The sequence below is a fragment of the Buteo buteo genome, chromosome 5, assembly GCF_964188355.1.
Source record: "Buteo buteo chromosome 5, bButBut1.hap1.1, whole genome shotgun sequence".
Taxonomy (NCBI): domain Eukaryota; kingdom Metazoa; phylum Chordata; class Aves; order Accipitriformes; family Accipitridae; genus Buteo; species Buteo buteo.
This window is the reverse complement of record NC_134175.1, coordinates 10108154-10129076: the sequence shown is the minus strand read 5'-3', so window position 1 is coordinate 10129076 and position 20923 is coordinate 10108154. Positions and strand designations below refer to the sequence as shown.

At 38.7% G+C, this 20923-nt stretch overlaps 1 protein-coding gene across 6 annotated transcripts in view; it reads left to right on the top strand.

Moving 5' to 3' along the window:
• DIP2A (disco interacting protein 2 homolog A) overlaps positions 1-20923 on the top strand; it is a 130698-nt gene that overhangs the window by 51155 nt on the left and 58620 nt on the right. For all 6 annotated transcript variants that reach the window (XR_012650391.1, XR_012650392.1, XM_075027751.1 and 3 more), the window contains exons 3-5: positions 6196-6315; positions 14918-15037; positions 20504-20749. Coding sequence is in view for 4 of the 6 variants with exons in the window: in XM_075027751.1 (XP_074883852.1) it covers positions 6196-6315; positions 14918-15037; positions 20504-20749 (486 nt within the window). In the remaining 2 variants the exon portion in view is untranslated. The remainder of the gene's footprint in view (positions 1-6195; positions 6316-14917; positions 15038-20503; positions 20750-20923) is intronic.

Below are 20923 nucleotides of genomic sequence, written 5' to 3'. Positions count from 1 at the left end.
TCTCTAAGTGGAAACTTAGGAGCTGAAGTTTACTTCCTTGAGTAGAAGAAAATCTTACAGAACAGTGGAAGATTGTCAATCGTAATGCATGTATATGATGTCTACTTTTTTTTTTTAAAACTCATAATTCTCTAATATTTTATTCTGGCTAATAAATTATATTGGGTAGACCCTTGTTCAGTTTCACTAACCTGGAAGGTGTGAACACTTAGATCAGTTCAGATCTTGAAGACAAAAATGCTTGCATCAGGTAATATGCTCTTGGGATGTGGTATGACAGCAAAGAATGATACAATTGAGCTGTGACCTGAGTAAGGACTGGAAGCTTAATAAGTGAGGTGGGGCTTCTTAGACCAAAAAGTAAAGAGAGGTCCTCAGTCCTCAGATTTCAGTCTCTTGAGGGATAATTTCCATTTAGTCTCCTGCCTTAAGTTTTCTATTAAAAGATCCGGAACTCAGCGTTTCATGTAAAACTTTAGCATCTCGGGTCACCTTTGTGGGAAGAGTTTGCTTTTTTACTGTATCTAAAATTCTATTTAAAGAAACCTGGAATTAATACGACTGTTATTGTGGAGCTGTACTTAAGCTAGGTACGCATTAGCACAGCTACGCAGCTTTGCTTGAGAAGACTCTGAGGAGTACGAGGTACCCTAGGGATGATGAAATCAAGGGGTTACATGCAAATACTTAATGTGAAGGTACTACACAATGGTGCATCTCTTCTGCCATGATGTATGAAGCAGTACTAATGGAGAAGGAGAGGCTATTTCCAACACACCTGGCCCTGCCCCTGCTCCTTGCATACGTTAATTAAATGGCTGAAAAACCTGCCAGGAAAGACCTTACCTATTCTTGTAGACTGCCTGTTTCTCACTGGGAAACTCCTGAAGCTCCCTCTCCTTTAGGACACGCAACAGCAGAGGGACCTAAGAAATACTGCAGTCCTTGGTGAAAACCTCCCTTGTTTGGTAGGGGCCATAAGTGAGTGTAGGTGGTAAACAGACCACAATGGTGAAACATGAACAGGTCTGTAGGGCTTGAATCTATGGAGAGGGGGTGGAAGGCTAGAGGCAGGGTTGGAGGAGATGGGCTGAAAAGCCTGGAGGTGGGGGGGCAGTCAGGGATGGAGCATGCTGCAGGCTGGGTGGCTGGACGTGGTCTTTTGGCAGAGCAGGGTGCTGGGTGCGGAGGAGACAGCAGAGAGGGACTAGAGCAGGGCAGGACAGACCAAAAGGTTGGCCTAGAGCCAGACCAGGAGTTTCCCACACTTGTTTTATTTTCTGCTTTGTCATACCCCTTTTCCCTTCTTTTAGTGCTTTGAACCTGGTTGTCAGCTTTTGTTCCTTTCTTATTTCTAGATCCAGTTCAACAGCTGCAGAAAGGTTTAATAGCGTACGAAGAGCCTCAGGTTTCCTCTTCGGCCTCCCTCTTCCTCTCTCCTCTCTGCAAAGCTCTTTAATATGATACGTCATCTGCTGCAGACTGTGCATGTTTGGAGGCATGATACATAACTGGGTAGTGAAACTGAGATGAGGGAATTGTTGCCATGCTATTTTAACTCCTTTGGTTTTACTTTTCAATTTACCATTAAAACTTGGAAGAGAATACTTGTGAAAAGTTCAGCTAGTAGACTGGTACAACTTATCTCACGTAAATTAACCTAGTTTAGAACTGAAATTACTTTGTCTGAATTTCTATTTTGGGAGATGAATTTCAAGATTAGTCTTTTTGGGAAGGTAATTAGATTTGAATGTCTAATAGCTGTTACAAATAAGGGTTTGCTGAGACGTTGGTGAAAGTCTTTAAAAACCGTTGAGTTTGATGTTAAAGCATCACATCTTACACAGATGAGATGAAAGAGGCAATAGGGTAACTGCTCTGCACGTGGGTTGCTGAGGAGAGTCCTCTAGTAATAAAGTTTGTGCTTTTGCTAGGTATGTTTTTGAAATTTATCTCTGCTTATCTGATGCCAAATGTGTTTAGCTAGGCATCCTCCCCAGCGATGCTAGCAAAGAGTCTTCATGGTACTGTCAACTGTTCAGTGCTCTTACAGCAAAATAATTTTTGCTTGTGTAAATCAAAATTGCTGGAAACGTCAGTGTAAGTCTTGAATCTCCAGTATTAGTAGATGGAAAAATACAGTTATAATTAAAATATTAACTTTAATTTCATCCTGTAGAAGGGAATTGTTCAGTTAACTGGAACAAGCAGCCTCTTTAAGATGACTTTTCATTCTTGCTAGCTTTGGGTAAGTTAAAAATGGACAAAATACAGTGATAGTGGATCAAGTGTCTTTAGTGTATGCTTCTTAAAATGTTATTTTTGTAAAGATCTTCAGTGTGAAGGAGGGGGGGAGGTTAACCTAATTATCCAGCTGCTTTTGCTGAAGGCTGAGGTAGTGATTTGCATAGTACCCGAATAAATTAACAAGTTCACCAAGCTTGTGGAACAGGATTTTTTCTGGCACAGAATTGTGTAGCCTAAGAGTTAGATGCAATATCTTACTATTTTTACCAAAAAGTGATGTTTTTCAGTCTCATCCATGGTGGTTTTGCACTAAGATGTGAAACCTTCTTCTTTGAGAAAGCAAAAAGGGAGACTTAACCTGAGGAAACACAGTTGTGGTTTCCAACAGTACCACTGAATTTGTGCCTCATCCTAATTTAAAGGGAACTTCTGAGGTTCATTGATAAATATTTCATCACAATACAGCTACCCCAATGCCGATTCACAAAAATCTGTTCCGTAAGTGTTGGAGGAGGATAGGGTTCTGGTTTTGAAGTTGGTAAGCTTTCGTGCACTCTTACGTTTATTTGGGGTCCCTACTCTTCCCCACTCCCCCTGCCCCCAGTTCTGGTGTGGCCAAATAGCAATGCTCAAGTTGCATATGGCTCAGGAGCATCCCACATGCAGCTTGGCATCTGCTGATTGATTATACCGGTTAGCTCATTTTCCATCTTACTTTCCCCTAAATAAACCCTTGTGCCAGATGCAGCAGTGTCATTGATCACAAATGATACTGACCAGCTTTGCTGGGTACATGGGATCACAGAGTGGGAAAGGGACTTGGTTGTGTTCTTAGGAATCCTGATTCCAAGGCTCTGTAGTTACTTGCTTACATACCAGCTGCACGAGTTCAAAAGTGGGATTCATGGGCTACCCCATGCCCAGGGAGAGAGACAGGTTTGGGAAGCTGGGTACTGAACTGTAGGACCGGAAAAAATAAGAGCAAGGAATTATGAGTAGAGCATTAATCTCTTATTCCACTTACAACTAATAACCCTCTTTTTGAGGAAAAAAAAAAATGGCACCAAAAAAAAAAAAAATCTCCTGCTCTTTTGTTGCCTTCTTTACCCAAGGTCCCTTGTGACAAGATCACAGAAAATTGACCTGATGTTTGACACTTTGACCTTCCTAATGTAGATATGCTGTTGTCTGAAAATTTCATAAACAGGCAATCTATTTTAGGGAGACTCCCAGCTTAGTTGCTTGTCCTATTCTCTTTTTTACCACCTTAGTTATCGCATTACCCATTTGCATCTGCTCTTTTCTTGGCTCAGGCTTTGGGGAGATGACTTGCCTCAGTCTTTTTAACAAAATAGATGTCATCATTTACTGTTTACAGATCAACAAATCTCACTGGAATCTTGACTTGTGGTTATGTAAAACTTTTGTACACGTGAAATATAAAATACAATACTTAAGTGTTTTCATCGCTCTTCAAGTATCAAATATGTTGAATCAATTCAGTTGATGGACTAAATTTGCTTTTCTTTTAGAAACAGAATTCTGCTAAAGTGTTTGAGGGAATGTTACCTCTTCACACTGGGTAATGTTAAAACATCATGTGCTTAGCTCCATGTTCAACTGCTCCCTGTTGAGGACACTTCAGTTTCTTTACTGGCCTGTCTCATTTCCCCTATTAGGAAATGCATTTGATGTTACTTAGTCTGTTGTCTACTTAAAAGGCTTTACTTTTGGGTAGTAGGAGAACTCCATTAGGTGAGAATGTGTTTTTTCTTTCTGTATAGCAAATTGTAAAAGACAGGAGCACGTTTCTGGAGTTGGATTAATTTCTAAAAACTTAGATCTGTGTGATTTATTAAATGTTCCTTCCTTTGCTATTACTTAGGCTCATTTTCTTTATTTTTCCCACTCACCCTCCCCAAACCCATGTCTGACTCAAGGTTGCTGTCTCAACATCCAGAGGTGTTAACTGTCAGCTGCAAATGGGGATGGGATAGAGATTATGGAATGCATTCACCTAGTGGTGTTAACAGATACCCAAGAAAGCTGATATATGGCAACTGATCCAGTCAGGAAGATGAGGATATTATGTTTAAAGAGAGTATTTGAAAGTTCATTTTGATCAGTTGAGGTAGAACTGGTATATTTAATCCAATTACTGTTTGAAAACTTACACGTCAAATGTGAAGACCATGTCTTACTGAAAGTTCTTAATAAAAATCTCCTATAATTGCTAGATTTATTAATAATTAGTTACCAATTTCTTTCTTGGTACACACTTGGGGAGAAGGAGAGGGAACAGAAGAAACCCCATGGGAGGAAGAAGAATTCTTTCTTTCTTGTTAAAGTAAGAGCTTTACTTGCAAAGGGACTGGCACAGATTCCTCTTGAGTGACATCTTCAGTTCAGTGAAAGCTGCTTTCTGTAAATACTTGCATTTTGAAAATGTTTCTAGTTCTAGCAAGACTTGAGGGCAGGTAGGAAGGCAGAAGCTCTTCAAGGGAAGGAAAGAGTAAAATTAAAGATAGGCTCAGCCCTGTATGGTACAAAGGCTAGAAACTCAATAAACTTGGTGCAGAAGATCTATGGCTAAGGAAAGTTTACTATTAAACATAACAGTAAGCCAAATAGCCACATAAGGTCATAAATTATGATAGGTTCGTACAAAAAAACCTTCCAACTGCATTGTAATTTTACGTTTGTTGTACTTGGTGTGTAGCGGCTATTGCACGTCTGAAGGTGGTAATTCACTGGTCTTAAAACAGTACAAACTGAAGAGAGTCCTTCTTTGTTCCTTATGTTCCTCTGGCTTCTCATGGCTGTGTGTGACCTGTATCCTCAAGAGAGCACCTGCAGAGGTTTCAGGTCTTCGCTTCGTACTTTAAGAGTAGATATATAACAGATGAGAAAACAAAATTGCAAGTGTAAGTTCCTTATTCAAATTTGTATAGTCCTTGCAGGTGTATCAAGAGCCAGCAGGGAGTCTCCTCATTTGGCAGGGTTGGGGAGTGATAGGAGATATTTAATAGTTACTGTCCACCCCTTTGATTTCTTATTTCCGCTATGTGAGAATGTAAAGGTGAGATTCATCTTCTTGAATGTCAGCCAGCCTAAAGGTAGGTGCCTGCTGTAGGTTATCTGTCTAGAGCCCTAATTCTAGACAGGTGCAGAGGAAACAACTAGAGAGTGGCTCAGTTCCTCTTAGTTTTGTTACCCTTTATGGGGATGGGAAAATCTGTAATCCTTTAATAAGTATATAAAGTACCCAGCCAACCTAGATTAAACCAGTAGTTTTTAGGCAGCTGAAGCTGACAGAGTAATTCTGCCCTTAACATCTGCAAAGTTTTTATTAGAGACTTGCAGTTTTTTAAAAATGTGAATCTTCTGAATATTGCTCTATTAAATGGCAATAGATTAAACAGATATGCACATTCCTAAATTTTACTCAAATTAGCTGTCTTGTGTTTAGACTCAAAAGAAATTTGATAGAATAGTTCAAGTTTTATTTAAAAGATGGAGCAGTATCATCTTGTCTCTCCAGGATCTCCAAGACCAATGTGTAATTGTAACCATCTCTGCAGCATTTCTCTTGGTGTCTAGCAGTAAGCTAGGAGAGGATTGGTTCCTTCTCCTCCCTCCGCATGGATCTGGCATACAGAACACCTAAGGACAAATGATTGTAAACTCCTGCAAGGAGCAAAGGAGTTTTTCTGTTACTGAGAAGTGTTTCTTACCTTCTGTGTGAAATGCTTATCAGATCAAGCTAGGTTTTAGTTTAAATAATTCAAAATGCAGTTGGAATATGAGATTTTTTTAAAGATACAGACTTAGGGCTCCAGTGGAACTTGCTAATTGGTAAGTGTCAAGGGTGATTGAAGAACATAGACATGGGAAGCAGGTGTTTTATTTGCAAACCTGAATTTGTACTGAAATAAAACTGTATTTCAGGTGTGGATCCATCCTTGCAAGCAGAGAACAGAGTCCCAGGCTCTTCGCAAGCTACCGCTGCTGTATCTAAACAGCAGAAATCCCGTTCTACCAACTCAAGGGATGAGCGCTTCCGATCTGGTAAGGAAAAGAAATGTAGCTAAAACATCAGGTGTCTTAAGAGGAAAAGTGTACCAGTAAAGTAGTACCTGCACCTAAAGAAAAAGTTGGAAGTGCTTTGGAAGAAGGGAAGAGCTAATGAGTATTTTTCAAGTAGCTTTTTGTATTTCTATACTTGAGTGGTTTTGTTCAAATCCAGAATGGATGAAATGCTAGGAGGGAAAGGAATTGTAGACATGCCTTCTGATGTGTTTCTTATTGTGAATTTTACACCATGCTTAAGAATTTTCTCTTGTTTGCTGATTGGTTTTCCAGTCTCTAGAACAGTTATTTAAACATTTAGAAGACTACAGTGTGTGGGTTGTGGGGTTTTTTTTGCTTGGTTGGTTGGGCTGTTTTGTTAAAGAAAGGTTATAGGATTATCATATTTACTGTAGTTTACTTTCAAATATTTCCTGGTTTAGAGCAAGTGCACAAAAAAGGGAAATGTCACAATGGATATTCTACTTCATTTTAAATGGACACCACTGTGACAAACCTGTTTTGGAAACTTCTGTGAAAATATCAATATCCTCATCACATCCTGTTTCCATTGTTACTTCTCAGGTGGTTGAAGTACACTGTTTCCCTGTGAAATTCCTTGTCACAATAGTGAGAAAAGGCAGGTGTTGGGAAGCTTTTCTCTCCTAAATACCTTTGGACTTTTAACTGGAAATTTTTCTGTTTGTTTTGCAGGGTAATTATATGTCTTGGGTTTGGGGATGAGAAGTGCGAGTAATGATGTGCACTGCGCATCCTCAATATGTTGTTGGTATTGTGTCACCTTGCTTTGCAACTGCTTGGGCATAGTGGTTATTGCATCATATTTGCATTGCTGACATTTAAAACCTTGCTCCAGAAATGGAGCTGATATGCCTGTATGGGCTCCTTATGAATAATTGAAGGATGAATGAGACTTCTTGAATATTCTGATGATATATATGGACTCCTGGGAAAGATGCATGTATTCAGCTACACAAAGAAGAAACTTCTGAATGTCAGGGAAGATTACCTAGTATCAAAATTAACTAAATTACATGTTTAAGAGTATGTACAAACTGGTCATTTAAATTTATTTTTGCATTTCAAATGTATTGTCAATGTAATTCTACTGTTGAATATGTACCAACCCCCCCTCCCCGATTTAGTGGTTGAATTACAGCCATGATTTCCAAATTACTTTGTGACCAAGTAGATTCCAAATAAATTACAAGCAAAGTCATGAATCTGATAGAAATTCATTCATTTAAAGTAGCACGTGATGTTGTTAACCTAACAGAGAGAAAATCTGCAAGAGCACAACTACAACAGGGAATACTTGGGAACCATTAGCTGAGAGAGCTAGGAGGGTTTAGAGCAATATGCTGTATACACAGACAATTTTCCTGTCTCAGAGCCTCAGATGTCCTATTTAATTTGCACCAAAGATACTAAAAAAGGAAACAAACAAAACAAGAAGCAAGTAAAAAACTCTGCCATATTACTGGTATTGTTTGGGGGAAGTTTGGCATAGAGTTTATTAGTCTTACAGTGCAAGACATGTAGAATAGGGTGGATATTAACAAGTTCAGCTACCGTACTTATGAATAGATGTGGCTTTTAAATGTTAGTCTAACTATTAGTGCTAATTATCAGTGCTTCCTTTTTTCCTAGAGTTAATCTTTCTATGGCCTTGTTGATTTTAAAATTCTTTAAATTGACTTTCGGTGATTTGGAGGTACTGCTCTCTGTCTCATCAGTCTAGAGCTTAGCCAATATTTTTGCATCTCAGTATGAGAATTTCTGAATGACCCTAAGTGTTCAGGTAATCCTGCCAGTGGACAATTATTCAAGATCAAGCCTGATGTGTAGGGGGTTTAGGCTATTTCTTGTACTTACCACTGGCCAGTTCTAAAACCCTAGGTAGTACTTCATGTGGACTGCCATGTCCTTCTGTGGTTTCCCATCGCTGCTCTGCTAACTCATGTTTCATTAAATATTCTTGCCTAGAATGTGTTCTTCTCTTTGAAATTTAAGGTCTCAGGGGAAAAGTTCTTAGCTGTAACGTGTAATTGGATTTCTTTTTCCCATTAGTGATGTATGACAAGGCTTAGTGTATCAAAACCAAATAGTTAGGTGGTATCAAAACCAAATAGTGATGTTTTTGTTTTACTTGATTTAGGTTAAACTTATGTCTATGCAACGTAATGTAGATACAGCTTTCAGAAGCCAGTATCTTTTCCACTTTTTCCTGTCTTAATTTTTAGAAAAAAAATTCTTCAGATTTCTTGCATTAGTGATTCTCTTCTTTATCTCAGTGTAGAGATAGACGGGAAGAAAAATGCAAGGTGTTTGTTGCATGTGTTTTTACTCTTTGGAACTATTACTACTCTGATTCTAATAGATGTTGAATCATCCAATTCATTCCAGTCTGAAAATGCTTCACATCAGTGTTGATGCTCTTTTTCATGGCTACTCGTGCTGTGAGATTCATGTATACGTAGAGCATGAACAGAAATGTTGACAAGATGTCTCATAAAACTCCAGTTACTGCACAGTAGCTTCACTTCATTCCTCCCAATACTTCAACATAAAAAGTCACAGTTTTGCTTCACAAAGCCATCTCAGTTTATCTGAGACATTCTAGCTATGCTAAAAGCATTTTCTACCTAAAGAAAAGATGTCCACCACCACCAGCTTGAAATGTTACCTTTTTAAATTTCCCTGTATGTTGACACACGTTACCTGCTGTGAAGGATAAACAACTTTAGGCTATATTCTGTGTACTGTTGCTGCTTCTGTCAAGCGCATGCTTTATTTATTCTTTAGACTTTCAGGGGGAGTGGGGGCGGTGTGGTTTCTTCTTTTTTATTTCCTTCCAGCCTTTATTTCTTTTTTTCCTTTCTTTGCATCTCATCAGTTCTGCTATGTCCTTTTCAAGAGTAGCTGATGAGTGTGGAATGCAACTTTTCATAGAACAGAATCTCTTTCTGGAGCAATTACAGTTATTTTAGAACCATCAACATAAATTACTTGCAAGTGAAACAATTCCGCTTTTTTATGCAATTAATCTGCCATTTACTAGCTGTAAGCACTTTTTTTTAATAGTTTCCCAGACTTGTTGTCTGTTTAAATTAACTGTAATTTTTATCATCCATAGATTTTTGTTTTCAAGCAGTAAATATTACCAAAAAAATTTCCAACAGTGAATATACCATCAATAAATACTGTAGGCTACTAAATTACCTGAGAGTTCCTGGAACAGCAGTTAATATTACAGCGCTTTAACTAGGTTTTCATTCTGTTAAATGGACAATGTGATAGAGAAGGTGACAAATGCAGACACCTTGCAAGCATTCATCTACTTTAAGTGCTAAGACCCTCATACCCTCAGTCCAGAGAACACTTGGTGATGGGTGTATTGCTATTGCTGCTGGCTTTTCTTTCAGGGAGGGTGTACAGTTTCTGGTGGAGGCACTGTGCCTTCTCCTATGTTCAGTCCCACTGCTGCCTGGTTTTGGATAAGAATACAAATGAGTAAGCTGGTAAGCCTTTAGGGTGTTGTGAAAAAGCTTTCCCGGCAGCTGTACTTTCTCTTTCCACTCTTGCACTTTATTGTCCTTACTGTTCTTCAGCCTGTTGGATATACAGCTGTAACAGTTCTCCCAGCTTGCCTGGAACAGGATACAGAGATGCATTTTGAGTAGCTGCTCCAGATGAGGAGAAGCCTGCTCAGCACACAGGGGTGATACATGCACAGCACCCTGCAATATACAGCAGCTCTCTCTTTCATTTCATGTGGTAGAGCTTGATCCTGCACCAATCCTCTGTGCTCTGCCGGCCTTCCTGGAGTCATACTAGCTTTTTACAAATTACTTTTAGGGGTTTTTTTACTTTTTTTTTTACTGGCAAGCCTTGTCACAGAGATGCAATCGTATGGGACACTAGTTTGCAGCAGCCATTTGTAGAGGCAGACAGTGCTGGTTGCTGTAGCTGCTGCTATTTGGAGATCTGTGAGCAGTAGGGAAACTGGTTAGCCTTACGAATGCCATTTTTTCTTCAAACAACTGTAGAAATTCTTCCTCCTGTGCTTAAGGCAGGAACAAGAATCAGAGGCTGATAAACAAGCAGAGGCTACAAACAGAAAAGAAACATGCTCTTCTAATAGCTGGAGGGGTTAGGGTATAAGAGTTCAGGTGATTTATACTCCACAAAGTATTTCTTAGTTTTCCTCCCCCATCCTTTTTAAGGATTTGTAGAAGGAAAGAAAATGAGAATAGGTACATAAAATGGAAGAGAAAATTATGTGGTTTACTACAACAGAGGAAGGAAAAAATGTTTTGAATCAATAATAAATTGTTGATGGTTGTTTGCAGCTTACTAAAGTGCAGAAACTTAGAACTATTTTTTCAAGACTTTTTCTTCTGCTTTTGGATGGCAGCATATGTATTTTTTACTCACTTTGGTATGCATAGTCTTCATGTTAATAAGATGCTGGGCTTGCTGTTCATCTCTTTCAGTGTTCACTGTTGAACATTTGTGTTCCCTGTTCTCAGAAATATGATGTAAAGCAGATCACATTTGATCTGATTTTAATGACTATTTAAGCCGCTGAAAACTGAAATCCACAGTTCTTAAACATTAAATAATTTTCACAGTAAATTTTTAAGAATTTAGAAATAGACAATGGTAGAGAGCTTCTTTTTGCGATTCCAATATCCAATTAAACTTTAATTTATAGTAATTTATGAAATTTTGTGCCCTAAATGTTCTGCTTCTTTAAAATTATTTCATTCTTTTTACTTTTTTTAGTGAAGTCTGTTTCACCATGTACATAATGTAAAAAAGCTCTTAAAGGAAACATGGAATAGGAAGAAAGCGTTCCAGGGAAGTGAAACCGATTACTTAATTTGTTTGGCTGAGAGAGGATGGTCCTACTCAGTTATTATCCAAGGACAAGATATTAAAAGAAAAATTTCAAGCTGGAAATAGATCTTAACGAGTACAGAAGGAACTAATGAGTTAACCAGCACTATAAAAATAAAACATGAAACAGAATAAAAATTTATCCTGACTGTCTTTTGGTTGCATTTGTACCATTTAATCTAGTATTTTCCAGGTTTTGGGGTGGGAGTTAGGAGGACTAGAGGAGGAGGAGGTGGTGCTCATTTTGCCCTCTGGAAATGGAATAAAAAGTAGTTCCCATGCTTGCTACCACAACTCTGTGTGATGTTATGACCTGTCCCACTCCACTTTGTTAAAATGCCCCAACACACCCTTGCCTCAAGCTAGTCCTTTCCATTCCCTAAATACACAACCAGCTAAGAATGCTTTCATTTTTTTTATCTGCAACATTATTTAATGATTTAATGGATTTATATACAGACTATAAGTATTGTGTGTTATTATTCTCTTTTGGAAGACATTTTCTGGAGAAAAACCATTTGTTATGTTCCCCTTCTTCCTACCAGATGTTAATGTAACATAAAAATATCTTCTAATTTATATGTAGATATATGCATGGTTGAAGTGAATGCATCTAATAGTTACCATCTTTTTTTAAAAACATGCAGCTTGGTTTTGACTTCAAGTTCTGCTATGGAAATGTGTCCAGCAGAACTGGCATTTTGCCCCTAAATTTTAAGGCTGCAAAAATGGCATTTAATTTAAGTAATATTCTCACATCTATGGATAGCAGTAATGTCCTTGGTGCATCTCAGTAACACAGCAAAACAAGAAGTGTGTTAAGTTCTACTTAAACTTTCTGGAATTTTGTGAAATGAAGAGGTTTGCTTTTGGGTATCCATGAGAATAAACCTCGATGGTGGACATTTACAGGGGGGCGGGAGGGGAAGTCCAAAACTAAAGATCAGGAGAAACAAAGACTTGACAAAAAGCAGTAGCCCAGATGTGGGGAAGGGAGGCAGGGAGACATACTGAGAGAGGCCTGAATTTCTAATTCGTAAAACATCTATGAACAACTGCTTGTTGTGAAGGATGGCATCAGAAATCTAACATGGTGGTGTTAAAAAAAATGTAAAAATATTTTTATATAAATAAAAAATAAATATATTTTAAGTATAAAACATATATATATATAAAATAAAAAAATAAGTATAAAAAAATTAAAAAATCTTGTCTCAAAAGATAGAGGTTTAAGAAGTGATCCCCCCATAACAGCATTGTCCTTGAACCTCACAGGTTAGTTGCACAAAAAGTTCTTATTTGAGACAAGCATCTACCTAGTAAATTCCTAAGTCTTGTAAGAACACACAGGGGATATATTTGCGTATATGTGTTTTAAATACAGCACTGAACAGATTATCTGGAGGGAGCTGCAGACTTGAAAAGTGACATTGTTACTGCAAAAAAATAGATGGTGTCTGGGACCATACGCCCAGGGGTTATTTTGATTTTTCTGATCCATTTGGCCAGGCTGAAGGAAACAGTTTGTTTCTCATTTGGACCTGTGACTAAGAAAAGCAGCTTCCTGATTTTTGATTAAGAGTGGATTGGTTTTTTCTGGCATTTCTCTTAAAGACACTGTGCTCTTCCAGTAGTGGGGTTTTAACTTGCTTCTCTCATGGCATCTCTTTGAACTCACATATTGCAGTAAATCATGCTGTGTAGTCAGGGACCAAAAGTTAGATGCCTGAAGTACATGGTGTCAATGTGCTTTGGAGCAGGGGGGATTTCTGTGTGTGGAAATGGAATAGTTTCTATCTAACATAGGAAAAGATGTCAGATTAAGCTATGGTGATCTTTCATTTACTTAAGAATAGAAGTTCTGAAAGTAAGTCATATGCCAGTATCTGTTGTTATAGTTGGTTAGAAATATATTTCATGAGGCTTCCACTGGCGAGGTCATACTTCTGAGTTTATGGGCAGCATTTGTAATCTGTTTTTGAAATGGAGAATTGAAAGTTGTCCCTTAAGTGTCAGGTGTTTACCCAGTGTATTGGGACACAGCTGCCTTTGGAAAGTGGTTTGTGCCAAGACTTCCTAACAGGTTCATGTAAATGTGCTGTGCTTTGCTGTTTCATAGCCTTTCATTCTCTGGGATGCTTAAAAATCTCTTCTGATTTTTGTTAAAATATATACTGATTAGCTTTCCCTGAGCTACTTCTTGCTTTGTCAATGTTAACTGGAATTGGTCAGCATATTTAAAATAAATAATAAAAAACCTTGTATGGAGCATGACCAAAGCAGGTTCAAGACTAGTACCAGAAAAAAGGTACTGTAACATTTGGAGCTTTACTTGTAGTTGTCATCAAGGTTAATCCCTATAGGTACGGGACAGAGAAACTACTTTTTTTTTTAATATGTGAGTTGTGTAAGTGTATGTCTGTCACATGTCTGAGTTTCATACCTACAAGTCTATCAACCTGTTATATAGTTGCAGCCTTAGATGGATACTTAATGAAAGAATAGGTCTTTTTTTTTCAAATTGAACAGTTTCATTCTGTAATTCTTGTATAGCCGCTTCCACATAAAAAAATTATGGTAAGACAAAAGCATAATCATAATACTTGCTTTTGGGCCCTTTGTAGCTCTGCATAAGTGTATACATGTTGTACTTGTTTTTCATGATTTTGAATTTTAGGTCATAAGTTAAAGTATATTTTTGGTCTGCCTCATTTCTCCTTGACATCTGTTCACTTATGAAGTTTCTTTCTATATAAGTTTTAGATTTTGACACTAGTGAAATATATATGTCAAAGAGAAAAATCTGCTGAAGGCAATTTAGAATTACTTGAATACATTAAATTTTATCTGCAGTGTGGTCTTGATTGAACACTAAATTCCTCTTTAATCTCAGTTTTGGCTTAAAAATAAGAAAAGTTAAAATATACCCCCTGAGTATATTAGGGTAATTTTTGCCTTCAGGAAAGTGAAAACACTTTGTGTCTCTTCCCTAATTCTTCCTATACCTTTAGCCTCTTCTTTCTGGTTTTTATTACTTGCATTCTTTTGAGAGAGCTTCAAGTATACATCTTTCACTTCTTTTTCCATTGTGGATTTTGAGGATGAAGAGTCCAGTGCTGTTGCCAATTTACAGTATCTGCATTGAAATTTCCCCCCAAAATGAAAATAAATCATAGCTCAGTACTAATGTGTTCTGTAACTTCAGTATTGATTTTCAGGGTGTTCTTCCTAAATGATACCTGCAAAGCCTTTTCAAGCTGATTTCATGAGGAAGATATGTCAACTTGACCCTGCTTATAGCCTTCCGTAACTTTTGAAACCATTGCTTCTGAGCTGAATTTGAGTGGGAGGCAGGCTTATTCATTCAGTCCTACTAAGCACCACTGAAGGAGAAACAGAGTTGTCACAGCTTCAGAACTGAAAACCATGTTACTGTAGTTTAGCTTTGGACCTTTCTGCTTTCCAAGAAGTGCTGCTTCGTCTGAAGCTGAGAACCTGCTCCTTTTTGCAAGCTAAGCAATTGGGCTAAGCAGGACTAAAGCCGTCCGTAAGGGCCATCATGTGTGATTCAGCCTTTGGATTCGAGCTGTAAAAGATGACGTTGATGCTTTCTGTGTTTTTAGAAAGAAATCATGATAAAACTTAATCTCTTAACCTTTTTTTTTTGTTTTGTATATAGATGTCCACACTGAAGCAGTACAAGCAGCACTCGCAAAATACAAAGAGAGAAAAATGCCCATGCCTTCAAAAAGACGGTCTGTTCTTGTGCACTCTTCAGTAGAAACGTACACACCTCCAGGTATCTATTGAGTTAACATATGTAAATCTTGCCAGGTGAACATGATAGCAAAGTATAAAGACCAAATGCTTTGTTCTGCTAAGTTGTAAGTATGTTGCAATAAATTTCTGTATTGATGGCTGTATTTCCTGATAAACAGGTGTTGGTTGGATTTGGGTTTTGATGTCTTTCCTCAAGATTTTTAGTGTCTCATCTAGAGATACTGTAGCTGCTAAAGGTACACTTAAGACCAATAATAGAGTGAGCAGTTGCCCTTTATGCATTAAGTATGTTCTCTTACATAATGTCTCACTTGGAAGGAGATAATCTTGGCAAGCATTTCAGAACTGTAAATAACCTTATTTCACATTGCGTAAGATTCTTTTTTTACGAGTTGAAGAAAATGCCAAAGAATTAAGATGCTGCATTAGCTTGCAGAACACTCATCGGATAGTTTCAAATGTGAGCTATTTCAAACATTCAGAAAATCATATGCTATAATTGTTCAGATTGTTTAGGTCAGAATGTTTTCTTTAATTTTTTTTTTTTTAGGGGAAAAAAGTAATCTTCCTGTTGTCTCACAATGAATTCCCTAGAGGTTAAGAAAATCTTTCTCCAGATAACATGTTGTGCTAGCAAGCCAAGTGTTTTGGGGCCAGTGTCTTATATACAAAGAAGAGGAATTTCCCTAAGCTCTTAATTTTTGAATGATGTGCACTTGTCTTTTCTAATGTGGCCTCAGAGTAGAAGCACACTGACCTCTAGTGCCCTTCTCTATCAATTCTATTTTTTATCCCCCTTCTGTAAAAGAGCAGGTCTGCTGTGCTGTTTCTCTTGCTTCCTGGGCTATATTTCTCCTTTTGTGTTCTTCCCATTTAAAGGAATTCCACTTTTCTTTGCTAGTCACACACTTTTGTATATTGTTTTTGGTTCTCTGGTTATTTCATTAGTTAATACTACAGAATAAGTTTATTATTTATTATATATGGTCTTTCTTCACCCTTATGTTTTTGCCTATAGGATATGTTTAGGTATCATGCGTTTTGATTAGCTTATTCCTCTAGTATTCAGGTACTCAGAAGCCCATCAGGGCAGCTATTGCAGCAGGGTGGTTATCATGCTCTTGAGTTTTCTTGCATACATGTTGGTTTTATATGTGAAAGTTGTGAAATTTCATAAAGTGAAGTCCTGGAGAAAACTAATGTATAGCGACCATCTGTATGCTGAGGCTTTGGGAGAGGGGCCCTGAAATTTCAAATTTCTGCTTATAGCTCTTCAAAGCAATATTCCTTCTCACTCTCCAAAATAAACTCTGATAAAACAGTCAGCAGTGCATTTCACATAGCATCACTCTGTCCTTTTGTCTCATTCCCCTAGTGGGACAAATCATTATGTGCTTGGCATGAGGTATATCATGACAAGAAAAGAACATGCCGCTGTTCTGCCTAAGATTTGGTGTACAGAAAATAGCTGGCATCCAGAAGCCATGCTGAGAGCGGAGGACAGCTAGGCTTTCCTGTCTCCCTTAGCATTTAAAACTAGATGGAATCTTCTTGCAGTTTTTTTGAGACAACCAAAATATCATTCTCTTCTGAATACCTTCGGGACGGATTTGAAGCAGCGTCCCTGCAGTGACTGCTGTGTCCACTCTGCCTGAGGTCAGGGCTCTGCATGCTGCTGTGAAGGAACAAAGTCTTGGGGGTGTTGAGAGACTCTATAAAAAAAAAAGGGGGTAAAATGTTACACTAGGTGATAAAAACTGGTCTGCACACCTTCACAGGAGCGCAGAGAATGGCAGGTGGGGGAGCCCAAGTAATACCCTGCCCCAGCCACTCCCCGGCCTGTCCCAGGAGCCATCAGCCTGTCCCAGACCCATCTCCACAAGCCCAGAGGAGCATGGGGAAGAATGGCAGGTGGGAACCCAAGTTAAGAACTCAGAAGAAGGATCACCCTGTCCGGGCCCCTCTCAGGGCTGTCCCTGGAGAGCCTCAGCCCTCCTGTCCAGGCATGAAAGCTATCAAGACCAGTCAACACTAGAGCACCTTCTGGATGGAGGGGGGATGCCATGGAGGGCTCTGGGACACGTTATGGGATGCAGGGCAAAGGTATTTTGGGACTGCATGAGGCTTGTTCTTGGATGTTTAGGTGAGGAACCACAGATGGGGAAGGGGGTAGATTTAGGTGATTTGGGGAGGAACAAGTGTGGGGAAAATAGCGGGGTAATGGGCTAAAAAGGGCTGGTCATGTATAGATGGTACACTTGCCTGACCGTGCCCTGCACCTGACCCTGCAGTCTGTCCTCTCCTCCTGTTATACTCCATTTCTGACACCTCTCCTGGGCAAGAGACTCGTATTCTGTGTGCGTGGAGTGGGTCAGTCAGTCTATACAAGCAATGGAGGAGGACTGCAGCCTCTGGCTCTTATGTCCAAGTGTCGGAGACTGGGATCTGGTGACAACTACTCAGCAGAGCCAAGGGTCTGAGCCCAGCTGCTGGAGGGATCCACATCGTGTGTGTGTGTATATGTATGACCTCCATCCTCCCCAGCCAGAGAGGGGAGCAGGATGAGGCCATGGGGTCTACCCGTGTTTGTGTGAGTGGTTTTGTGTGTTTGTGCTGCTGGACAGTGACACCTTCTAACGTGCCTGCCCAAGTGGTTAGCAGAAAAGACAAGTATACTCACACTGGGATTTAGCAGGATCCAGAAGCACTGTAACTAATATGTTCTGAAAGAAGAGTTAAGTGTCTCTGGGATCTGTCATGCTGCTTCTAAGAGAAGGTGACTTGTTATGAGATAGCTTTATCTCTATAAGAAAATGAGCCACTGGATGAATTCTGTATCATGGGACATCATGCCATTCAAAAATATTCTGAGGACTTGCTGCAGCTGTATCAATTCACAGAAATAATTGTCTTTTTATGGGCCTGCCTTTATTTGCAAAATTAGCTTAGCAAGAAAGATCTGAAATCGCAAAGAATCTGAGTAGTGCTGAAGCATCTAGTTTTGTTGTCTTGAGCCATTAAACCACTGCCTTAAAATCCTCGTGTTGGCAGAAGTTATTGCAATTAAAACCAGGCTTTCTTAGTAGCTGAAATTTTGTTACAAACAGTTACGATCAGTCACCAGGAAGGAAGCATCGGATTCTGGTCACAACCTTAAGTTCAAAACCACCTCCAGACTGGCAGTAATGGAACTGCTTTCATCAGTCATCCTTCCAAAAATTTTAATGTACTTTTGTTTTCATTTCATCAAGTCTCTCATCCTTCCCATACGGATTTCACGTGATCAGAACTTAAGCTGTAGTCTTGATGCAAGTTTGGTCCAAAGGGTGGTGGTTTCTGTGGCTGTCTTGGGTCAGCTCCCAGCCAGGAAGAGCTGCAAGCCAAGTACATAGCATTCTTCTCACAGCACACCGAGAACCTCTGATTAACTCTTGCAGCTGCGACAGAGCTAGTTACTGAAGTTACCTTGCTACTTTTCTGTTGTAATTATGTTTTGATTATTAGAATGTTTTTACTATGGATCCTTCATTTTTATACACAGTTAATGTTTTACATTTAAAGTGTGTGGGGGTTTCCCCCCTTCCTTATGTAAGACATCTGAAAGCTTAGAAATTTTAGAGAGACTTCATTAAACGTGTATCTGGATAAGGAGATACTATCAGACTATATATTCTTTGAGAAACCTGGGGTTTTTGTAGTTTTATTTCTCGCTTTGAAGTGATAATAGATTGCAAATGTGGTCTCTTTTTTTTGAAACCTGTTTGTAATCCTGTCTTGTTCCATATTCCTGGAGTTGTTTGTTTTTGCTTTCTGCCTAAAAGAAAGGGAAGGTTGCAAGAACTTAGGGTCTGGTTTGGCTCCTATCCAGGAGCAGATGGAGTCAGCTGCCAAAAACTACAACTGTGGCAGTAGACCAGAAATATCATATGAGGCACAAACCCAGGAACGGTGATGCACCACAGCTGTATCTTCTCAAAGATCAATTGTTTGTGTATTTTAATTCAAAATTGTCATGTTGGACTAGGGATGGTCAAGTAATGAGAGATCTGTGATTTTAACTGAAAATGCCATTGATTTTAACAGGCTTCTTATGAAATTATTTCTGATTCTTGTGATTTTAGACTGTTAAAGAGCAGTTATTCTGAAGCTATTGGAAATGCATGTATTCTTGAAAAGCCAAAAATTAAACAGCTGGTAATTGAAATTTGTTGCCAAAGATGAGGAAAAGATTTTTATGTGGCTTCAACAAAATTTATATGGAATTGTATATAGCTGAACAGTTACACATTCAGAGGTTTAAAAAAAAAACCCCAAAAGCCAAAATTAAGTTACAGAATTTCTGAGGTAACCCACCTCACTATCACCCAGGATTTCCATGTCTGGAAAGGACTCTATAATGTAGTAATGGACAGTCTTATCTTTTTCAGAAGCTGTTTTTCAGCTCCTGCTGACTTCTTAATTGGTCTGGCCATTATGTGTGGCTTAAAACTGCTCTTCACAAAGTGACTTGATGTGAACTTTATTGGTCTATGGGCAATGCATTGTTTTAGGAGCTTTCCTTTAGTTACTTTGGGGTGCATACAGAGGATCAAGTTCTTAAAGTACAGCGGTGTCTTTAGGAAGGCAAGATTCTTTTTCTGGGACAAAAGTTTCTATTTTTCACTCAAAATCAACAGAGATGTATTTTCTTGATATTTAGAAAGACCTTTTTATTTGTTATTGAATGGATAATAAATGTGGAAAGATTGAGTGCCAAAGGGAAACTTCTGGAAAATTGTAAATAACTGGTAATTAAAACAGGAGCCCTTTATCAAACTTATAACAGCAACAAATATACATCTAGAATGAAAAGATGCTTTACTAAGCATTTCTATGTAGTGCTTGTTACTATCAATTTATGTGGTTAACATACATGCTGTTAAATTCCTTCTAATTATTCTTAGATTAATGAAATTACTCTTTCATTGAACTTTATAGCACTGTGCTTTCTTTAGTAATTAGTTCTCAAAAAAATTGTCAAAAGAATCAAAAAATGAAGAATTTCCCCCCAAAAAATAAAAAGAAAATACCCAACAAAAAGTGTAGTGAAATTTATTCAGGTGGAATGAGAACTGATTTACCTGTTCAGAACAGAAATATTCTTTCAGTGGAATAGTTATGGTATGCTCACTGAGAATGGTTAGTGAATGTACTAAATGTACTAGGAACCTTAGGTAGAAGCCTTTTTTGAGTCTTACGTCATTCCAAATAAGGAAGGTAAATGAAACTGCTTCAAGTGTGTTGTAGCTATAATGTGTAGAAGTTGTTGCATTAACGTAAAAAATGGCAATGAGCAGAACTTGTGCATGTGAATATACCATTTGCTTAATACATGTATCTCGTGTAGCACATGAGAACGCTACGTGAAGAACATGGAAAAACTTCATGTTCCCGTCTGTTGGGTCATTCCCACATTACATGCCTGTCATCGTTATTTTAATCACAGACACATCGTCAGCATCAGAAGATGAGGGCTCGTTACGTCGGCAAGGGCGGATCACCTCCACTCCGTTCCAGAGCCATTCCAACGTAGAGCCCTGGCTTAACCGGGTTATTCAGGGCTCCTCCACCTCATCCTCTGCATCCTCCACCTCATCTCATCCAGGAGGGAAACCTGCTGCTGCTTCCAATACTGCTACTGCCACCGCTGCTGCCACTGTGCTTGCAGATCTCATGGCACACACCCAGCTAGGTCAGTAAAGAACTGCCTGTGTGGTTGGAATAAAATCAAATTAAAAATCCCAAAGCAGGGCTAAACACAAAAGTCTTCACCAGAAGATATCTGTAAATAGCCTTAAAATGTACAATCCGCAGACCAGGTATGTATTATATATATGTATTTAATGGAAACCAAACCAGTTGTTCA